Consider the following 21,679-nt stretch of genomic DNA (forward strand, 5'->3'; position numbering starts at 1 on the left):
GCTTTGCACTTAGACTTACAAAATGGTAACAATAAGTTACACAAGTGTGCCTCTTTTTTGACTCACCAGCACTAACCACAAGTCTGTGCACACATCCTTCCATTTACAAGCAGTTGTTCACTGTTTTGTGCAATCCTCAAGGAGGAATTGATACCTGTACCAAAAGTGTGTGAAATTTACAGTAAACCTTGGAAGATTTTTGATAACTTAATCCCTATAAAAGATTTAAATTATGTTTCATATGTTCTTGTATTGTAGACATATGGAAGCCCTAAATGCAGGCGAATCATAAGCATTCCATAATGTGCTTTACCTTGAAATTATTTTAAGAAATCAGATATACAAAATCTATAAGAAAATATTTTTGTCTGCCAGAATTTTTAATAGCAATATCCATAACCTTTCAATAAAAAAAAAAGAAGTATTAAGCCCCTGGACTCTTTGGGGGGTTCTGTAGCAATGCTTCCTTATTATAATTATTGGTAAATAATGAAATCCCAGCTCCAAAAATAAAAGCCAAACCCAACTCAAGACAAAAGTTTCTATTTTCTGTATGTGTCCTCACTGTGGAGACATCCTCGCATTTCCTGTCCCAGTGACACCAAGAGAAGAAATTACAAGGTACAAGTGTCACTGAGACAGGAAGATACAGAGAATAATAAAAATATGTTCTGGCCCTTCCCCACTCTCCAAAATAAATGTGTTTATATTGTTCTCTCCTTCCCCATCAAAGAGATATCCTTTCACTTACTGTGCCTGTGTTGCCCTATAACAGCAGCAGTAACAGCCTGCAATAAAAAATGTATTAGTAATTCTAACCTTTCCCCCCTTCTTTAAAAAATAAAACAGCATGCATAAAATGTGCTAAATGCACATATCATTTATGGTAAGATTTTTTTTTAAATGTTCTGACAACATCTTTAACAGTTATCTATATATGGAGAGTTAACATTGTTTGACTTTGCATATGTAGTCATAATCCTGTGCAGTTCTACCCATAGTTTTATATTTTATATTAAATAAAAAATATATATTTTATTATTGATGTAACGTTTAGTAAAGTTATTGTTGCAATGATTTCTCTGTCCATTTATTTTTGGCTGTATATTGCCTTTAGAGACTTGAATCAGACAGATCTATTTTAGCAGCATTACTCAAACTTACTTAAGCACCATGTCATTAGCTTTGTGGCAGCCAAATAACAATAATGATCCTACGGCTTTTGTGCTTTTCACAACTTCACAAAGCATGGTCTTTGCAGTCTACAGCAGCAAAGGATACATATAATTTATACTGTATCTTATAGATTAGGATGCTTTTTTTCTTATTTTTTTAAGCCAAAGATAGTCTTGGAGTCCATCAAAGGAATATAGGACAACCTTAGTAACTAATTAATCAACAAAACTACAGAAAAAATATGTAGAACTTTTTTGTTTTTATTTAAAGGGCTGTGCAGCTGAAAAAAAGCCGGAGATTATCACAGGAGGAAAGCAGTTTGGCCTGTCCAGGAATAGCCATTTGGCATTTGCATTTGATGACACAAAAGTGAAAAACAAGTAAGTTGTATTCCTTCTAATCTTTGCTGTGGCTTTTTATTCCTTTGTAATTTACTGTGACATAGTAATCTACATTTTCACTGCATTTTTTTTCTCTATTATAATTACAGACTTTCCATAGAACTTGAACTTCGCACTACTGCCGATTCAGGCTTGCTGTTTTACATGGCTCGTATCAACCATGCTGACTTTGCCACTGTTCAGATTAAAGATGGAATGGCCCACTTTAGATATGATCTTGGAAGTGGAGATACCACCACAATGGTTCCTCAAAAAGTTAATGATGGAGAGTGGCATAAGGTGCTTATATTGAATACATTTTTTTTTTAAATTGTGGTTATACTTAGTAATGTGCACACTAATGTTACACATACTAATGTACACGTGAGGCTTTTTTGCCCTACTGATCACAAAAAGCCAGTGTAAGAATGTTTATAACTGAGTCAGTAAAGTGGATAGCACATTTACAAGCTAGCCTGCAAGTCCATGCAGTATATCTTATTAGCCCAGCAGTTTTTAAGTTTTACTTAGAATATGAATTATTTGCAGGCAACAGACCACATACTAAAGGCAAAAAAAACCAGCAAAAAATATTGCACCAACTTAGGTGTGGTATGAAGTATGTTTATTAGGGAAAAAATGTTAAAATTCACTCAAAAGTATCCATCAGTGGTCCATAGAGAAGCTTCTGCATGTGGAATATCTGCTCACACTGGCTTGTGGTGGGGCTATGTTGCTGGATGGTTCAAAGGTTTTGGGGATGGAAGCACATAACTTCTGGAATGCGGTCAACACAATGCCTTCACGCTACCAAGAGGGTTGGAATAGGTTTTCCAGATCAAACAATTGTCTCTATGAGAGGACCTAGTGTATTGAATTCTTCCTAAACAGTCCTTGGAGATATCCCCTCCTGATGTCCATATTTTTAAATTGATTTTTTGCCAACCCATACAGTTTGAAACACTCTAGATTAAACCATTTGTGCATGCCATACCTTCATTTGATGTTGTGTAGTTAACAAGCCACATATAGCAGGTCAGAGATTTTGGGGGAGACTTACTAAAACTGGTGAACTCAGAATCGGTGCAGCTGTGCATGGTAGCCAGCTTCTTGCTTCAGCTTGTTCAGTTAAGCTTTGACAGAAAAACCTGTAAGCTGATTGATTCTATGCAGAGATGCACCAGATTTTGTACCACATAGATTTAGTAAATAAACCCCTAAGTCTTTTTTATTTAAGTGTTTATTTAAATTATCTGTAATTAATTATATATGCAACTGAAAAAAAGGCATTCATATGAACCACATTCTAATAAAAAATGCAACATATTTTCAAGTATGTTCTAATGGGGCAGACATAGAACATGGTAAAGATAGGAATTCCAATTGTTAGACTTGCTCAGCATGAAGTATAAAGGTCCTGATATAAAAACAAATGCTCTTTATACACATCTAAGCAGTCAGAGTGGGGTTTCTGGGATAAAAAGGTAGGCGATAAGACCCAATATTTTCATACATGTGCTCCATTGTCTCAAGTATGATGAGATAAAAGGTAAAACATGGGGCTTTGGTGTGGTTTCCCTTGAGTACTGTAAATTTGTCTTTGGAAGAACACCTGTTGTTAAACCAGAAACCTTATCAAAGCTAGCCAAATGTTGGTATACACTGCAAAAAAGCATCTAAAGTCTGAATGGTTGAGCAGTTTGCAGTTCAATAGCTTGATCAGAAACTGCCTGTGGATGGTTGTGGGTCATTCATCTAAAAAAGTCACCTGTTGACTTCACTAGCCATAATCACACAACCTACACAACTGTGTTTTGCCACTGTCATTCAAAACCAATGAGCAATCTACCATGCAGTTTGGATCTAAATAATAAAAGAACACTCACAAGCAAAGATGAAATGATAAAAGGGTAGACATTTCTATGTATGTTTCTTGTTTAGATATATTCATAAATAATTATGCATTCTTTTGTGCAAATACAGTAGTTATTTACTCTAATTTTAAAACTCAGGTATGGTGATACAGTGCATACAAGTGAACCTATGGGTTGTGAACAAGTGACTATATAGCACAAACGCATAATTTTTTTTTTAATAAAAATGTTTTGCTTATAACATTATATGCAGGATTTATGTTTTATTTTAAGAATCATACTATGAGTTATACAGACCTGGAAATTGTAAATTCTATGTAAAGGAGTTCTTACAGTTAACGCTAAGCTTGTTTTTCTCCAAGATAAATATATTCAGAACAAAGCAGACAGGATATCTGTTTGTTGATGGAATTGCAAACAGCACAAACAGTCCAAAGAAAGCAGACATCCTGGATGTGGTGGGCATGCTCTATGTTGGTGGATTGCCTATCAATTATACTACCAAACGAATTGGCCCGGTAAGATTGTGCTCTAATTTTATATTTTCTCAGGGTTTTACAGAAGGTCAGATAGTTTTTTACCTTCTAAATAGTCGGTAAAAACATTTTTTAATGTGCTCGTAGTTACATCTTCTCTGTTTTCCATGCTGCTGTGGATAATGAGCAAATTAGGCTAGATGTTAGCTATTTACCAGGCTTATATTTAGCAAGAATTCCAAAAATCAAAATGTATATTTATTTTGACCTGCCAATACTGCATGCTACTGTAGGTACACAGTACTTTCTGCTATTTGCTTGATGCCAAGCTTTAAATACTGCATATAACAGATTGTTTAGCTCATTCTACTTTTTTTTATGAAGAATCAGCATTAATTTAATTCAGTAAATTCTGTAAGTTCATTTACACACTGTCCAAATGCAGTCACTGAGGGAGGGACACGCTTTAGCACAAAGAGAGTCGACAAAGGACAGACTCCGTGCCACATCCCCCATGACAGAGACCACGGAGTATCCAAAAAAATGACTGGCTAAACCCATAAGTGCTTTTTCATTGTTTTGTTTAGTTTATATTTTTTTTTATATATAGAATGTGGTAATCAAAAGGTTCAGGTGAATGGAACAGTGTAGTGTAGCACTAAAGTGTTACACTACAATAAACACAAAATGTGTAAATACAAGATGGTGTATTGTGACGTACATCTTGATACATTTTGTGTATTTCTGCCAGACCTCTGTGGTAATCCAGTGTAGCTGGCCTTTGTGCAGGAGCTTTCAATAATAAAGACTAGTAACTGCTGCTTTCTCACCTTGTGCAGGGTAACTGATCTTGTATCAACCCTCTCCTCTAGTTTTCTGCAGGATGTCTGTCATGAGTTGGCCCTGTTGGGTCCATCCCATAGCTCTGCTCTCTTCTTAGGCTATGGTCAGCACAGTGATGATGTGACCACTGTTTGCAAAGGTTCCGGGTTTCCAAAATCAAATTCTAGGATGTTATCTTAAATATTTATCACCCTGACCCTGTGCAGTTGTGTTGTGGTCCACATTAATCTCTTAGCCTCCCTATAGGCCCACTAAGGTACCTATCACATTTCTGGGCCATTAAGGTAGCTAGAAGGACAAGATGAGGTCAGCGGGTATAGCACAACCATGCAAGCTTTGGTTATTAGCCGTAGAATATGGCATTGGCAGTTTTGGGTGTGCTATGGTGTTTTGGAAATAAAGCAACCATGTGTGCAGACACCATAGATATCTTGCAAGGCCACATGAGCCCACAGGTATGCTGAGTTTGAATCAGAGGCCTGTGATGTCAATTCATACTTAAATAGTAGGTCAGGCAGGGGCTAGACACATTTTATGAAGGCAAGACTGACTGAAGCTTTGCCAGCATATGATACTTCTTAGCTGCATCTTTGACATATGCATTTTTCCTTCCGATACATTTTTTAAAATAATATATTGTGCATTATAGTCAATTGATACGTTAGCATGGTTTTGTGTAAAAATGTGATAACTGTAACTTTAGTTTTTTTTTATTAGAAACTTTTTAGTTTAAGTTGTTGCTTTTTTTTGCCAGGTTTTACATAGTATAGATGGCTGCGTCCGCAATTTCAGATTGGTAGAAGGAAATACAGATTTTAATAATCCTACTTCCAGCTACAATGTTGGCTCATGCTTTGTTAATCCACAAACAGGAACCTATTTTGATGGATCCGGGTTTGCAAAAACAGGTGATTGTTTCATGGACTTTTTGTATATTTTTTAAATTTGTTATATATTTTAGTTGTAGAAAATAAGGTCAATTAATTTCTTCGTATAACCTAATACCTGAATAAAATGCAGCATCTTTGAAGTATTGTAGTTAAAGCAAAAATTTGGGCACACTCTTTTTTAATATCATCTCCCAAAATACTTGTGATCCAGGTACATCTGCCAAAAAGCAACACACTGGTCTTCAGTGCTGAAATTGGTCAAATATTCAGCCCAACTACTGGCTGGACAGTGGAGGACCAGCATGGTAATGAAGTTATATGGACTGCACTATGGAAAGCAATAATCCTTATTGGCTTGGATAGCGGACTCTTTTGTTTTCCTGAATGCTATTGTGAATGATATTATAAGTGCTAGATATGTATTTAGGTGATCTACTTAAAAAAGATACAATGAAATTCACCCAATCATTTAGTGAACAAAAATAACATTAGATGTGAAAGAGTTAGTACACCCTTTGTCTTCAAAGCTGGCAATTGCCCCCTTTAACAGAAATTCCTTCTAGTACTTTTAGTGACTCACAATTCTGTGCAGACTTATAGATTGGAGCAGGTTCCGAAGCACCAACAATGTCTGTCTCCGAGGGTGAAATACAGCCTGGCCAGTCTGATCCCAATGGCCAGGATTCTTATGCAGGATGACAGGCCCTAGCCTTTCCTTACTCATCCAGAATGCCCTGCGTACTCCCGGCAAATTTACCGGCACCTCACAGGAGGGTCCCAGTTGCTACTTGCAGTCAGGAGCTTTTTGATAACATGACCCTAAACTCCGCCCCGCCTCCTGGTGTCACAATCCCCTTAAAGGGCCAAGAGGTTCCGGCGCCAAGGGGATACAAAAACTAAACTGGAGATTTTTTATCACTGTCCACACTAGGGGTTGGTTTACTTCAAGAAAGTTGACTGTTTACTTAGCAAAGTTAATTTTTCAGTTTTCAAAGGAATTTTCCCTTAGCTTAGCGACTGAAGTGAAGCTCTGCTGACTTTCATCATCAGATCATGTGGAAGCAAAATACAATTTTGTTTTTTTTTCCTTGCAAATGATTGGGTATCAGCTAAGTGAAAATTCCCTTGCAAAGTTGAACATGCTCTATCTTGGTGTATCAAACTCCTAGATCCTTTGTGCAGATTTTAGATGATAAAAACACCTGTATCTATGTTTACTTTCCAGCCCAACTATTAATGCATACAAAGATAGGAAATGGTAACCCAATGCAACCAGTTGGGTTCTGAAATATATTAAATGGGAGTTTGACTCTGAAGTCCTTTATTCTTTAATGATGGATACTATTGTACCTTTGATGATGACTGATGTTATTGATCTACATTTGTCACTCCAAGCAATTTAGTTTATATTAACTTTCTGTTTTTCAGTGGGAGCTTTTAAAGTAGGCACTGATTTAGTAGTTGAACTGACATTTCGTACAACAAGAACCAATGGTGTTCTTATTGGAATCAGTGGCAAAAAAATGGATGGTTTGGGCATTGAATTGGTGGATGGTAAAGTAAGTGTTTCTTTTTTTGGTTTATTGTTTTCTTCTAAATAAGGTTAGCGATGCTGAAGATATACTATAGCTGCCAGAAATGTAGATGAGGCTTTTCAATATAATTTGTAATGTTTAATATAACATTTTTACATTTTCTAAAAGAAAATAGAAAACTCTCTGAATGCTAATTCTTTGACAAAAGAAACACTTTTTAGAATATAAAACTGCAGATTGATCCTAGGCTAGCTTTCAGAGGGACAAAAAGCTAATTTTGTCCATGTGCATGCTATCTTAGTTATTGGTAAAATGCACTAAACAAGGCAATAACCAGGGCTGTTTCATTAGAGGGTCAAAAAGAGTATTTTCCCTAAATCCACTTTGAAAAAAGACTTTCAACAGATTTAAGCTAGGTTCACATTGTTGTGATCCAATTTTGACCTGATTTTCAGTGTAAATAATGTATTGCAACTTGGAAGTGGTTTGTTTGTTCTATGGGGCCAAAATTGCACATCACATCAAAGTAGTACAGGAACCTTCCAAAATCTTGCTGTGCTGAATTGCATTGATGTGCACCATTAAAAGCAGTATGATTTCCATTGTCATGTGATTCTGTATGACTCAGATCGCATCTGAAATCGCACTAGTGTAGACGGAGCCTTACTTGTATTGAAGCGCAAATAACTAAAGTTCCTAAAATAGTTTATATCTAAGGTGCCTAATTTACTGGGATAGAATGGATCACTGCACTTGAAAACAGTAGGGTCTAATTTGTTGTGGTAATCCAATGGTATTCTCAGTTACAATCATCCTTAGTTTAAAGGGATAACAAAGGTTTATTTTTTATTACAAACATGTTATACTTACCTGAGAAACTCTAATCCTCCTCTTTTCGGGTCCCCATGGCATCACGTTGGGCTCCTTCAACCCCTGCCCCTTCCTGAGAGCATTTGTTTTGGGGGCACTAATGTGCACTCACTTCTGAGCCCTGCTCTGTGTGTCCATAAGATTCACAGAATGGAGCTGAGCCCTGCACCTGCTCCCTCCACACTAGCTGTGATTGACAGCAGTGTAAGCCATTGTCTCTAAGCCAATGAGGAGGAAGAGAGCCAGGACAGCAGCCACTCTTGTGCACATCACTGAATTAGGATCGAGCTCAGGCAAGTATTTGGGGGGCTACGGGGGGATCTGCACACTAAAGGTTTTTAAACTAAACACTAAAGGTAATTATAAAACCTTCAGGCTTTATAATTACTTAAAGTGGAGCTCCAGTCAAAATGTAAAAAAATAAAAGTCAGCAGTTACAGTTGTAGCTGCTGACTTAAAAAAACAGACAGACACTCACCTGACCCTCAATCCAGCGGTGTCTACACCGTAGCCAGTTTCATCAGCTGTCCTCTCTCCCTGGTGCTGGCATCTTAAGTGTGGGCACCCGTCTGTGATAACTTGCGGTTTCCCAGGCGGGTACCCTCTGCACTTGGGTGTGCTGTGCCTTGTGAATGGTCCCGTTGTCTTCTGCAACCTGTCACATGTCCCAGAAGACTATGGGCAGTCTGGTACTTCCACTAGGCAAACAAGAGGCCGCCTAGTGCTCACTGACACCTAGGGGTGCCTCGGCACAGCACAAGCTGGCATTCTGTGTGGGACGCTGCCATGTCATGAATGATCCTTCAGCTGATAAGGATTGGCGGCAGAGGGGAGGGAGAAAGGACAGAGGAAGATGTTGGGTGTCTGGGGCCAGTGTAGCAGCTGAGCTGCTGCTCCTGCCAGCGTTTCTCTCAGACTCAGTCCCTTACTGCAAGCCAGCTGGCGGCTGCTGATCACTGTGGAGTTCCAGCCCTTCTCTTCCCATTCATCAGCAGAGGCGGAGCTGCTCGTGTCTGTGTAAGCTTGGTCCGGCCAGCCGGACATCCATGTGCAATGTGTCAGTGAGTGATGACATCATCACAATCTCACAGTCTGCTCTTCTAGTGCTTGCTGGGCCTACTGATCTGTGTCAGTGTTGATGGCATGTTGTGTCAGATCTGTCACTGTTTGGGACTGCTCAGTTCAGCTGCCTGCTGTCAGTGTTTTATCTCCCCCGATTGCCCAGAGAACTCCAGCCTGGGATCTGTCAAGACTTAAGAGTGTGGATCCATCTTCCTCCACTGTCACCCTGCCACTGCCAGCCACAGATACAGGCCACTCGTGACATTGATTTTTTCTTTAATATTGGTGCTGGTGGCATCTTATGGCACTTATTTTTGCAAATTAAAAGAAATTTAACAGTTTCACATTTTGTTCTACTTCTACTCATCGTCTATTGTTTAAAATTAAAAAAATTTATTTTGGGGAGTGCAAGTAGCTGGTCTTGCCTAGGGCACAAAATAGTCTAGCACTGGCCCTGACTATGGGGGGGGGGGGGTTGGCAGCTTCTGCTTCCAATCGTCTAGGCAATTGCAAGAAGCGGGTCAAAATCAGGTACCCGCTTCCCAAAGGTTGCCAATCTTTAATGCGGAACTTAAAGCGAAACTTTCCCTTCTGGATGGAGCTCCGCTTTAAGTGTAAAATGTATCATGGGAAAAGTGGACTTTTTTTAGTGATGGCATTTTGGGGTTTGCATTTTTATTGTAGTTTTTTTATTTTTATGTTAATAGGGATTTTTTTTAAGTTTAGTGTGTTCTTGGAGCTGCCTTTTTTTCACAGCATGTATCTTCAACATTTCCAAAAACAAAAAAAAAAGCTAAGTGCTGGAACAATGTGCACCAATCCACTTCAAATACTGTATATCCCTCACATTTACCGCATACCCCTAATCTCATAGAAAAAATAAAAGTTAGGCGTACTGTCCCTAATTAAATCTGTCCTGCTGCTTGCCAATTTTCCTCTTCAGTATCTTTATTCTTGTAGTATGACTGCATCCTGTGCTGTTTGTCTTTTGTAAATTTAAAGGATAAGTTCAACTTTTAGACGAAAATAATAAATGCACATTTGTTTGCAGGTAAAAAAAATGTGCATTTATTATTTTTGTCTTATGGAGCCTGAAAAGGATTGCACCAGCAATCAGCATATTCTCCTGCAGACCTGTACGAATATTTGCTTGCCGTGCGGAATGTATCTGACAGGAAGCTTCAATGAACTACCACAGTGCTCCACAGCCCCATGGTAGTTCATTGAAAACTACAAGCCCACAGCTGCTAAGGCTGTCGGGACTTGCAGTTCATTAATTTACAGAAGTGAATGAATTTGACACATACAGTAGTTCAGGGAGACTTCTCCTTTGTACCGTCTGTCAGAGAGAAGGGGGGCGGCAGGTGGCAGCTGTGGCTATGGGAACATGTTAAATGTTCCACCCTAAAATGGGTGGTGCATGTAACATGTTCCCAAGGGTGAACTTATCCTTTAACCTCCCTGGCGGTATTCCCGAGTGTAGCTCGGGGTAAAGTTTCAGTACTAAAAGCGGTAACCCCAAGCTACACTCGGGCTTACCATGCGGCTCTGCTCAGGGATTCCCTGCCGCACTTACCTTGTCCTGCGCTCCCGCGATGTCCCCCCTGCAGCGTCCCCGGTCATCTCCTCCGGCCGATGTCGGCATCCGGCTTCCGGTCCCTGTGACGGGTGCTGGAACCGGCGGCAAATTTGAAAGTTTTAAAAAATGTCATTTTTTAAAAAACGATTATTACATAGCAAAACATTGCTGTTTCAAAGCATTTCACATACATTTTGTCCCTACTGCTTTGTCCTGTGCCCTGCCTGCATTTTGACTGTTCTTTCTGCCTGGAAACTGGGAAAAGTCCATGGCGTCCAAAAAGTGTCCCTTTAGGTCAAAAGCGGGTTTAGACCAGCTAGAGAACAGCGATAGTAAATCAGAACAACTTGCAGAATTGATAATGATTTGTGGGGAAATTCATCATCAGACACTGAAAACGATTCTGCGACTTTGCTCAGCGATGTGCGAACTTGGCGCTATATTTCAAATTTCAGTGTTTTTGGTTTGATTATATTATTGAATTAAATTTATTATATTATTTTTTATGATTATTTATTAAAATTATAATTTATGATTTCGTGTTTCAAGTCTTATCATATCCGGAATGTTTACTAGACTCTTGTTCGGACAGATTTGAGTGAGTTATTCCTAAAAATTACAGGCCTACAAAAAAAAAAATACATATTTCCATGCAAAATAATGGTACCGCTTTCAACACCAAAAATCTGATATAATCATACCGCCAGGGAGGTTAAGCCTAGCCTTGCTTTGTAAAATTGTCCTGCTGCTCATCAATTGTACACCACTATGACCTCTTAAAGTGATCAAAATATTTTTTACATGCATTTTCCTGTATTAAGGTAAAAAAAAAATCCCACTTACTGTTCCTCCCTCCTCCCTAAACACTTTTTGACTCCTCCACCAAACCAGTGCTGTCACATCTGCAGCAGCACTGCCCCCTTTTCCTGCTTTCACAGGACACACTAAAAGCTCTGAGGAGGGAACAGTGCACACGGTTGAGCCATGCTGAGTGTCTATGGACATACATAGCCCAGCTGTGGAGCGCACCTGCATGGTTGCCCCATAGCACAAGCTTGATGTTTGGGCACTTGGAAAAAGAAGTAGCAGACAGTGCCAGAGGGGACCACCAAAAAATAGGTCAAGAAGTAATTAAGTATAACATCTTTTTTAATTTAATTTAAAAAAATTGTGATGTAAATATCACTTTAATTCTTGTGGTAAAACACCTGCCTGTGCTCTTTGGGGTGTATTTTTTAAAAATATACAGAGCTATTCATCCTGCAAAACTGTATTTCAAATTTAAAAAATTTGTAAAATTGACAATAGCATGGATTGGTTAAATATTGTATTATAGATACTAGATTGACTAATGATCATGATGAATAATTATTTTCTATGATCAACAACTTCATTGGGTGTTGATAATAAATTTTTCCTGGTTTATGCTATACTCATGATTGGAGAATACCCAACCTGGACAGTTTTGCAGGATGAATAACTTTAGTACATTTGGCATATTACACCTGATTAAAACTGTCCTGTTACTGGCCAATTTTTAAAGCTGTATCTATATACTCTGCAGTGCTTTAATTCCTAAAGTAATGCCCCAGTCTGTGCTCTTTGTCTTTAGTAAATTTAGGCCTAGTTTCGCTATTCAACTTATTCCTGCCATGGGACACTACTGTGTCATCTACGGTCTCTTAATTCCAGTAATAAAATTACCTGCCAGTACAATTTTTTTCTAGTAAATTTTGAATTTACTTTAAACTTTAGAAATGTAGTGACCTTTGTTAGCTCCATTGAACTGCACCGAAAAATATCTTCCTTGCTAGCTATGTGCCCTTCCCACATGTAATGGAGATATATTGATATGTTGGTAGTCCATTTCAGGAGAGCAGCCTAGTAACAAACATAGCTCCCTCCATAGATACAGTAGAGGTGTGATGTAGCCACCCTGGGACTGGACGTGTGTTATCTGGAGGAGGATTACCAGGTGAAAATAAAGCAAAGGAAGCTTGGAAAAAGAAAGCAAATGCAGCCATCATACTAAGTAATAGGAAGCTGTAATATCACATTTACACAAGATAAACCCAATACACCCAATTTAAGTGGAGCTAGATAGATATTAGTTAGTGGCAGAAAAATGCATCAACAAGGACAGGAACAGCCAAAGTGAACTGCTGTTCGGTTCCTGTCCACCAGCCAAAGCAGGTCAATTACCATTCGATGAAAAAGAATGTGTTGTGTTTGAGGTGCTAAAGCAATCTGAAAGAAACCTTTTTTTTCAAACCAGAGTTATATTGGCATGTTGCTGCTGTATGTATGCCAAGAAAATTATAAACGAGAAAAGTGAATTCCACAGCCAAATATGTGTTGCCAGGGTATGCTGTTGCTGAGGCCGTCTATGACAATCATCCTCTTTTGTGACGCTCTGCACAGCTTTTTCCCCCAAGCATATTATTTAAAGGATTTGTGTATTTTCAATGTTGCACTCAAAGCCATATAAAAAAGACTCTCTTCTCACTGTGCGGTATTTTTTTTTTTCACCTCAACACATGACTCCCATGCCAGTGCCCATATTTCCATGCCTTTTTGACAATGATTTGAGTAAATGAAATATAAGTCTTATGGACTACAGTCTTATCCATCAGTAACCTATTATATGTGACATGGTATATTGCTTCAAGTATTATTATTATTATACAGTATTTATAAAGCGCCAATAGTTCACTCAGCGCTGTACATTACAAAGGGGGACAGAACATGTGACAGAACAATACCAATACAATACAAAACATGAGGGGATCGAGGGCCCTGCTCTTTCGGAAAAATGCATCAATAATTACAATGTTGCAAGGAGAAAGTGGAGAGCAAAAAATGCAGAAATATTGGAAATGTTGCCTAGAGCAACCAGTTGCCTTACTTTCTTTTTAAACTACAAAACTGTATTGACTGCTCCTTTCAACAGCACCTTTTTTGCTTACAGCTGAACTCCAGGCAAACCATTAATGCACAGATTTAAATGGTTTTACTTGCCGAAGGATTCACATTTCAGTTCATCCATTCCTGTGATTTGCACATCTCTGACACACACAAAAAGCCCTGTCTGGCAGGGTAGTAGACCTGATTTTTCCCCGCTTTAGTTCATTAACACCTACAGATCTCCTCTCCATCCCTACCTCTGAATTGATCATGCAAAAGGAAACGGCACACTCATGAACCCATCTCTTTTTCACTCTGTGCTTTCCTCCTATTAGAATGCTCATTGTGCTCTCCATTTCTCTGCTGTACAGGTGACTGTGGCAGTCGAATTCAGGTTTTTACACTGCTTTCGTTTAATGTTGTATTAATAAATACAGAGCTGCACTAAATTGTGCTTGGAAATGTAGTTTTAGCATTAAATAAATTAATCCCACTCCATCGCATTTTAACGACCAACATAATTGGGAAAAGAGTGACCTGTGCTGGGTATAGATTTGTGGGGGTCATGTTATTGATGCTAGTTGTTTTCATTTTATATATGGAATTATATTGGAAAACTATCTCCTTTTTTTACATTCTTTTACCTTTTTTGCCTTTTCTTAGCTACTTTTCCATGCAGATAATGGAGCCGGTCGTTTCACAGCAGTTTATGAGCCTAACTTGCTATCTAGCTTGTGTGATGGACAGTGGCACAAAGTGGTGGCAAGTAAGATAAAACACCGCTTAGAGATAATCATCGATGACAACAAAGTAGAAGCTGCAAGTCCAAATTCAGCATCCACATCCGCAGACACTAATGATCCAGTCTTTGTAGGAGGATATCCTGGTGAGTACATTTAAGTTATGAGATAAAAGCTGTCAGTGCATATTTTGACAGATGATGCTTGAAATAAAGATGCCCTGAAGGGATTCTATGCAATGGCCAAAAGATAGGTAGTGCTTTATAATAAGCTAAAGATGGGTATATTTCACAAACTGGAAAGATTATCAGAAATATTTCTCCAAAATTAAAAACTCAGATGTAAATGTTATTCACATTAGGGCTCTGTGTTTAAAATGATGAAACATGATATCCTATGTAACTCCTGAGTCCTGAGCAGTGATCTATCAATGGACCTCCGTGCAGTTTACATTAGGTCATTGTCATCTACAAACTTCCACCTAGAAATGAAGTGGCAACACTGAGTTTTTCACACAATAGTTTCCATTTATAAAAACTGTTTATACTGCAAAAAAAAACAACGTTGCTCATGTAATGTTACATGTGCTGTGTATATCTAACAGTTGTAATGTCCAGGTGTTTTACATTTTTAGTTGTAATAAAATGAAAAAAAAAAGAAAAAAACACAGACATATGTTATAGACTGTAACTGCATTATACCGATATGTGTCTTTCAGAACCAATCCTATGCTTCAAGACAGGGTCCTAAAAATGAAGGCCCAATCTTTCAACACAATACTGACAGACATAAGGCTATTCTACAACAGCAGTGCCCCAGGAGCAGGTGCTAGCATGGGGTCAGGTGTTTAAATGACCTTTCCTTTAGGCGGATGGCGTTCAAATGAGAGTGCCAGCTTTTGTAATGGAACCTATGAATAGGTTCATTTTGTAATGGAACCTATGCCACTGCTGACCTGATTTTGATGATGCAATCATTGAGGTTGCAGTCAGTCCTTGAGGCTGCAATCCTGGGTTCATCCTGGATAGGTTTATTTTGTAATGGAACCTATGCCACTGCTGACCTGATTTTGATGATACAGTCATTGAGGCTGCAATCAGTAATTGAGGCTGCAATCCTGGGTTCATCCCGATAGGTTCATTTTGTAATGGAACCTAAGGATATGTTCATTTTGTAATGGAACCTATGCCACTGCTGACCTGATTTTGATGATGCAATCATTGAGGTTGCAGTCAGTCCTTCAGGCTGCAATCCTGGGTTCATCCTGGATAGGTTTATTTTGTAATGGAACCTATGCCACTGCTGACCTGATTTTGATGATACAGTCATTGAGACTGCAATCCTGGGTTCATCCTGTATAGGTTTATTTTGTAATCGAACCTATGTATAGGTTCATTTTGTAATGGAACCTATGCCACTGCTGACCTGATTTTGATGATACAGCCATTGAGGCTGCAATCCTGGGTTCATCCTGATAGGTTCATTTTGTAATGGAACCTATGCCACTGCTGACCTGATTTTGATGATACAGTCATTGAGGCTGCAATCAGTAATTCAGGCTGCAATCCTGGGTTCATCCCGATAGGTTCATTTTGTGATGGAACCTAAGGATATGTTCATTTTGTAATGGAACCTATGCCACTGCTGACCTGATTTTGATGATACAGTCATTGAGGATGCAATCCTGATCCTGGATGTACTACCTAGACAGTTTCTGCACTGGAACATATATGCAACTAGTAAATTTAGGAATGTCTGGAATACTGTGATGCTTGTTTACATCAGGGATTCATTAGGTAGAACAGCCAAGATCAGGATGACAGTTCTGGAGCATGCCCTTTTAAAAACCCTGTTGATGTATATAAGGGTGTATAAGCAGGGGGCTTGCACACTTGAGCCTGCATCTGGTTTCTGGGCCTGTCTCTAGCAAAATGTATTGTATTGATAAATCATTTTATGATAATACTGTTATGACATAGGACCCTCCTCAAATAGGACATTGTGCTAAACCCGTAGATAAATAATAGAACCAGAACTGTGGACAAGTGGGTTTAAAATAAGTAGGCAGTGCCTCCACAACCAGAGGGGTTTCCCTTCTTGGGAAATGAATTAGTAATCTAATCAAAGTAATTGGGATGAGAACAACTACTGCAACCAGCATATAACATTAATCATAAGTATATAGATGCACACCAACATGGAAACAATTTTTTTTATAAGAAAAGATAAATAATAGTACATATATCCAATGTACAAACATGTATTGCCAGCAAAGGGCCCAACAAGAATTTTGGTGGAATTGTGCACATATACCCAGGTATACGTTGGAATTAATAGAGATACTTCCAGGTGAATGTTGCAGCATAGTCCAATTGCAGAGGCCCCGAAGATGATCACGATGCCGTGTTTTTCTTGGTGTCAGAGACCTGAAGACAAGATCTCTTATGATGGGCAGACCCTTCAATCGTTGTCCAACCAGTCTGGACTGCAGCTTCTCAAATGCAGAAACCACTGTAACTCAGAGACAGACTATTTACTCTGTGCTTTATTCCGTAGTAGTTTCTAATCTGTCTGTTGAGTCCTGAGCTAAAACTAGCACTAGAATCCCAAACCAGAAGGGACAGGGTTAACTAAAATAACAAGCGCTGCATATAAACTCTATTGTAATAAACAGGTATATATACTGGAAGGTGACCACTACACACATATAGTAGCACAGACCTAGCTACCTGGCACTCTGCATGTGAGACAACAACAACAGCACAGAGATATTTAGATAAGTATTCAAGAATCTATGGACAGCTGCACTTAAACTATTACATAACATAGTAATACTTACTGAATAGTCTCTGCTTCTGGTCTGGGTGGAAAACAACAACAGCAAATCACACAACAGCAGATGTGTATAAGGTCATGAGGCTTAGCTGTGGGTCTACCACCTGGAAACTCCCCTTTATATAACAATGCAGTCCTCTGATTAGGGTTTTCTGACCAAGCTAGTAGGGACAGGAGGTACCTGTCTGCAACCAGCTATCTCTATGGCAAACAATAAGCAAAAGCTATACAGATACAAATAGAGACAATAGAGGACAGCAGATGCCTACACTATCTAACAGTGAGGCGCTAGCTTATTCTTACTTTATAGCTCTAGAATTTTTTTTCCTAGCTCTCTACAGTATATGCTGGTTTTCACTGCCATGTCAGAGGGGCTTAAATTAAGTCTATATATTTGCCAGCCATGAGTTCACTAGCAAGTCACCACACTCTTTAAAATCAGTTTATGTAGATAATATGGAGCATTATTTTCTGAGCCTATGAATATGCATGCCAAATATTCTCAAGTCTGGCTCACAGTAGATTCCATACTGTCTTTCAGGCAGAGGGAGGGAAGAAGGGGTATGCACAGAACCATAAGATGAGTGGTTATAGCCCAAACCAAAAAGCAAGGTACAGCTTGCCAAAGAAAGGTTGTACTAGGTTTAAATAACACTCAAGATAACGTTAACTTTCTGATTTAGCATGTAGTCTTCACATACAAAGAAGAAAAAAAAAAAGAAAAAAAATCACTAAATCACGGTTTTGCTGGTCTCTCCATCTCACACTAAACAAAATCATAGTTTAACCACTTGTCCTCCTGAGGATTTACCCCCCTTCATGACCAGTCCATTTTTTGCATTACAGTGCTGCTTTATTTTAACTGACAATTGTGTGGTCATGCAACGCTGCACCCAAATTAAATTTACGTACTTTTTTTCCCACTAATTGAGCTTTCTTTTGGTAGTATTTGATCACCTGTGCATTTTTTATTTTTTACGCTATATGCAAAAAAGGACCAACAAGTTTGAAAAAAAAGACTATATTTTGGACTTTTGCTATTAAATATGTCCAGTAAAAAATTGAAAAAAAATCTTGTCATAAATTTAGGCCAAAATATATTCTTCAACATGTCTTTGCTAAAAAAAATCCCAATACATGTAAATTAATTGATTTACGTGAAAGTTATAGCGTTTACAAATGGTGGAATAGATAATTTTTCTCTCTACTAGTAATGGCGGCAATCAGCAAATTTCAGCGGGACTGTGGTGGACATTCTGACACTGGGGGGAACTAACCCCAGTGACACCAATACAGTGATCAGTGCTAAAAAAAAAAGCACTGACACTGTACTAATGGCCCTGGGCAGGAAGGGGTTAATGTGAGGGGAGATCAAAGGGTTAACTGTGTGCTGGGAGTGATTTACTAGGGGGTGGGGGGTTGTGTTCTTCACTGTAAGCACACTGATCAGGATGGCTGTACTGTGCACAGCCATCCCAAGCTGAATAATTTACACAGGGGTTACCCAACCAGTATACGTCCTTTAAACTGCAGTACGGACTCTCACATTCTCCACATACAGTTTCAAAAGCACCTAGATGCGCCAGTGTGCTATTTTATTTAGCAACTTTTTTCTGACCTTTAGCCCTCATGCACACTTGATATTTAATAACGCTGGTAACGTTAGTTGTCTAAAGTCACATTAGCTGCGTTTTCCTGCATTTGCATTTTTTTAGGTAATAAAACATCAAAAATGCCGGTTTGCAGCATTTCACCACGTTTTTCAGCATTAAAGCGTTTTTATAGCTAAAAAAACTCCTCTAGAAACCGACTAGTCCTGGGTTTTTTTCCAGCCAAGAAACGTTGATTACAGTCTATGTGTGCATGGACACATAGGATAACATTCTGGGGGGTTTACTAGCTGTAGAAAAAAACACCAAAAGCCAAAAACAACAGCTGTAAAAATGTCCAGTGTGCATGACTGTTATGTTGGCTTCACAGTGCTGCACAATAGAAGAAAAAAATAGGCCCAAGCAATAGAGCATCTGCAGAATGCATACTACAAATGCTATATTATTCAAAACTAAACTAGTTTTGCACAATTTGAAAGTTAGAACGTTGCCCATGCAGGGAAAATCAGCCAGATAAACAGTATTTAAAAGGTCTTCCACCCAAGCAACACATATGTACTCTTCTTTTGCTTCCCCACTGCACAATTCAGCCACTGATTCTTTTGGTATTCTGGGCATCTAACTTATTCTATTTTTTTGGGATTGTGCCAAAGTTGTCATATGGGATGGAAAAAGTCCTAAGCATGTCAATCCAGTTGGATCTCTTGGATGAACAGTGTGGGTGGGGGAAGAGTAGTAGGAGCAAGCAAAAGCTAAATATGTTCAGCTGGGGAGAGGGGCATTAGAGTGAACTTTAATTTATGAAGAGAGATTACTTATTTGCAAAATTTTAGAACAGAGATTTGTTTTTTTGGGTTTTTTTATTATTTTTAATTTTTGGGCCTTTTTTGTTTATTTAGCAAAAAATTAAAAACCCAGTGGTGATTAAGCAGTACTAAAAGAGAGCTCTTATTGAGTGAACAAAATTATTAACTTTTATTGGGTACTGTGATATTCAGGGGTATAGCTCCTCAGGACCATGTGCAAAGCTGTTTTACTTAAACATAAAAGTGTTTATTGAACCTTAAATGCAAGCCAAGCAGCAGCACAAAATTCACTTAACTTAAAAATATAACAGAAAAGTCCACTTATCGTCAGCACGATGGCATAAAGAAACAAAGTTCATAGATGGGATTTAGCCCAGTCCAACTCTGGCTGTTTAGCAGCTTCCAACAGGTCTTTCTCAAAAACTCCTACTCTCCACACCTAACACACAGAGCTTCTTGATTATGTGCTGCATCCTGAAGGCTGCTTAACACTTTAGGGACTGGAGTCAGGAGTGGAGGTTCTTTTCCCGCCTGAAAGTCACTCCGAATCTCCAAAATTCTAGTTTCCTGAATACATCTCTGCTAATACAGAGAGAACTCAATGCTCTCCTCTACATGTCTACCCCGGGATACCTCACCCATGAAGGGTGAGACCCCTGAGTACACACACCTGTTTTTTTTCTCTTAAAGAGACCATAATTTAAATATTGGTGACACATGGCACCCATCCAAGACCTATCCCTGACATCCTGTACAGTACAGTGTTGCATGAGCGCACAATTGTTATTCAAAGTGTGACAGCATTGAAAGCTGAAAATGGCCTGGGCAGAAAGGGGGTTAAAGTGCCCAGTATTGAAGTGGTTAAAGGATGCACAACTGCATTAAATGTTGATTATATGCTTGCCTGAAATTCAGCTTTAAATTTGAGTATAATTTTCTTATTTGTGATATGAAGGTTGTACTTCAACACTAAGGAATTAGTATAACTGAATTATATTTTAATTATCTGTCTATTTTCCTTGCAGAAAATGTTAAACAGTTTGGTCTGACCACCAATGTGAGTTTCAAAGGCTGTATCAAAGATCTTAGACTTACCAAGGGCACTGCCAAAGCACAAGAGATCAATTTCAGCAAGTCACTGGAGATAAAAGGAGTGCAACCATTGTCATGTCCATAATCCAACTGCTGCCACTTTGACCAATAACAATCCATTTCCATGTTTTGATGTGTGTGCATGGGAACAAAATATCCTGTAGTTTCTATGTAACTCACAAAACAATTAATTGTTTTCCCCATATGTTAAATAAAAAGAGCATTTCTGTATTTCATGTATGTGCATTCATTGTTTCACTATAAATTGAACAAGTTTATTGTGCATATGAAACTGATGAAGGATATGGCATATGACATAATAAAATAACCCTGTTTGTTGCTAGAAAGCCAATCAGATTGTTTAGGGGTGAAGAGTATATAATATACCCAACAACAGTTTTCCAGCAAAAAAAGAGTTTTCAATCCCAAAATGCTTTGCATGAAGCCTTTACATGTGATAAAAGCCAATACAGAACAAGTACTAGAGGAACAAATATTTACTATGGTGGCACATTTTTTTCACATCATTTAGTTAGTTTTTAAAGAAAAAAAGGTTTATAGTTTTATATATCATTTGAAATAATTTGAGATCTATAGATCTATTGAATGGCAGAATCTGTGGTCATGGTATGTGTCATATACTGTATAGAGCAAGGCAAAGCATTTAAAGCAAAAACATCAGTGAACAATCAACACTGACAATTTTTAATCTGTATGCTGCTAACATTGGTAAATAGATAGGAAAATATAAATATATTAATAATTCACTTGTTTTATACTATTATTATATTTCTTCAGTTACTTCCTGGTTTCTTGCCTAAGCAAATTATGTCATACATCCCAGTAATCTTCTAGAGGGCAGGGGGTTTTCTCATTTAAAGCTGAACTATACTAACCTCTGATCCCGTGATGAACTGTCTCGGAGCTCCTTGTCTGGCAGCTGACATTTTTCAGGTGGGGATGACATCACTCCCATGCATGCGCAGGAGATCTGTTAAATTTAGCAT

At 38.4% G+C, this 21,679-nt stretch overlaps 1 protein-coding gene across 6 annotated transcripts in view; it reads left to right on the forward strand.

Annotated features, from left to right (window-relative positions):
• The window catches only part of LAMA2 (laminin subunit alpha 2), a 1,220,316-nt gene extending 1,199,413 nt beyond the window's left edge, over positions 1-20,903 (forward strand). For all 6 annotated transcript variants that reach the window (XM_089676131.1, XM_089676133.1, XM_089676134.1 and 3 more), the window contains 7 exons: positions 1,447-1,556; positions 1,667-1,856; positions 3,793-3,948; positions 5,504-5,657; positions 7,068-7,198; positions 14,253-14,475; positions 20,606-20,903. In XM_089676131.1, coding sequence (XP_089532257.1) covers positions 1,447-1,556; positions 1,667-1,856; positions 3,793-3,948; positions 5,504-5,657; positions 7,068-7,198; positions 14,253-14,475; positions 20,606-20,757 — 1,116 coding nt within the window. In that variant the 3' untranslated portion in view covers positions 20,758-20,903. The remainder of the gene's footprint in view (positions 1-1,446; positions 1,557-1,666; positions 1,857-3,792; positions 3,949-5,503; positions 5,658-7,067; positions 7,199-14,252; positions 14,476-20,605) is intronic.
• Positions 20,904-21,679: the final 776 nt, after the last annotated feature.

Source organism: Staurois parvus, unplaced genomic scaffold (genome assembly GCF_062004578.1).
Source record: "Staurois parvus isolate SC_StPar_1 unplaced genomic scaffold, SC_StPar_1.0 ptg000165l, whole genome shotgun sequence".
NCBI lineage: Eukaryota > Metazoa > Chordata > Amphibia > Anura > Ranidae > Staurois > Staurois parvus.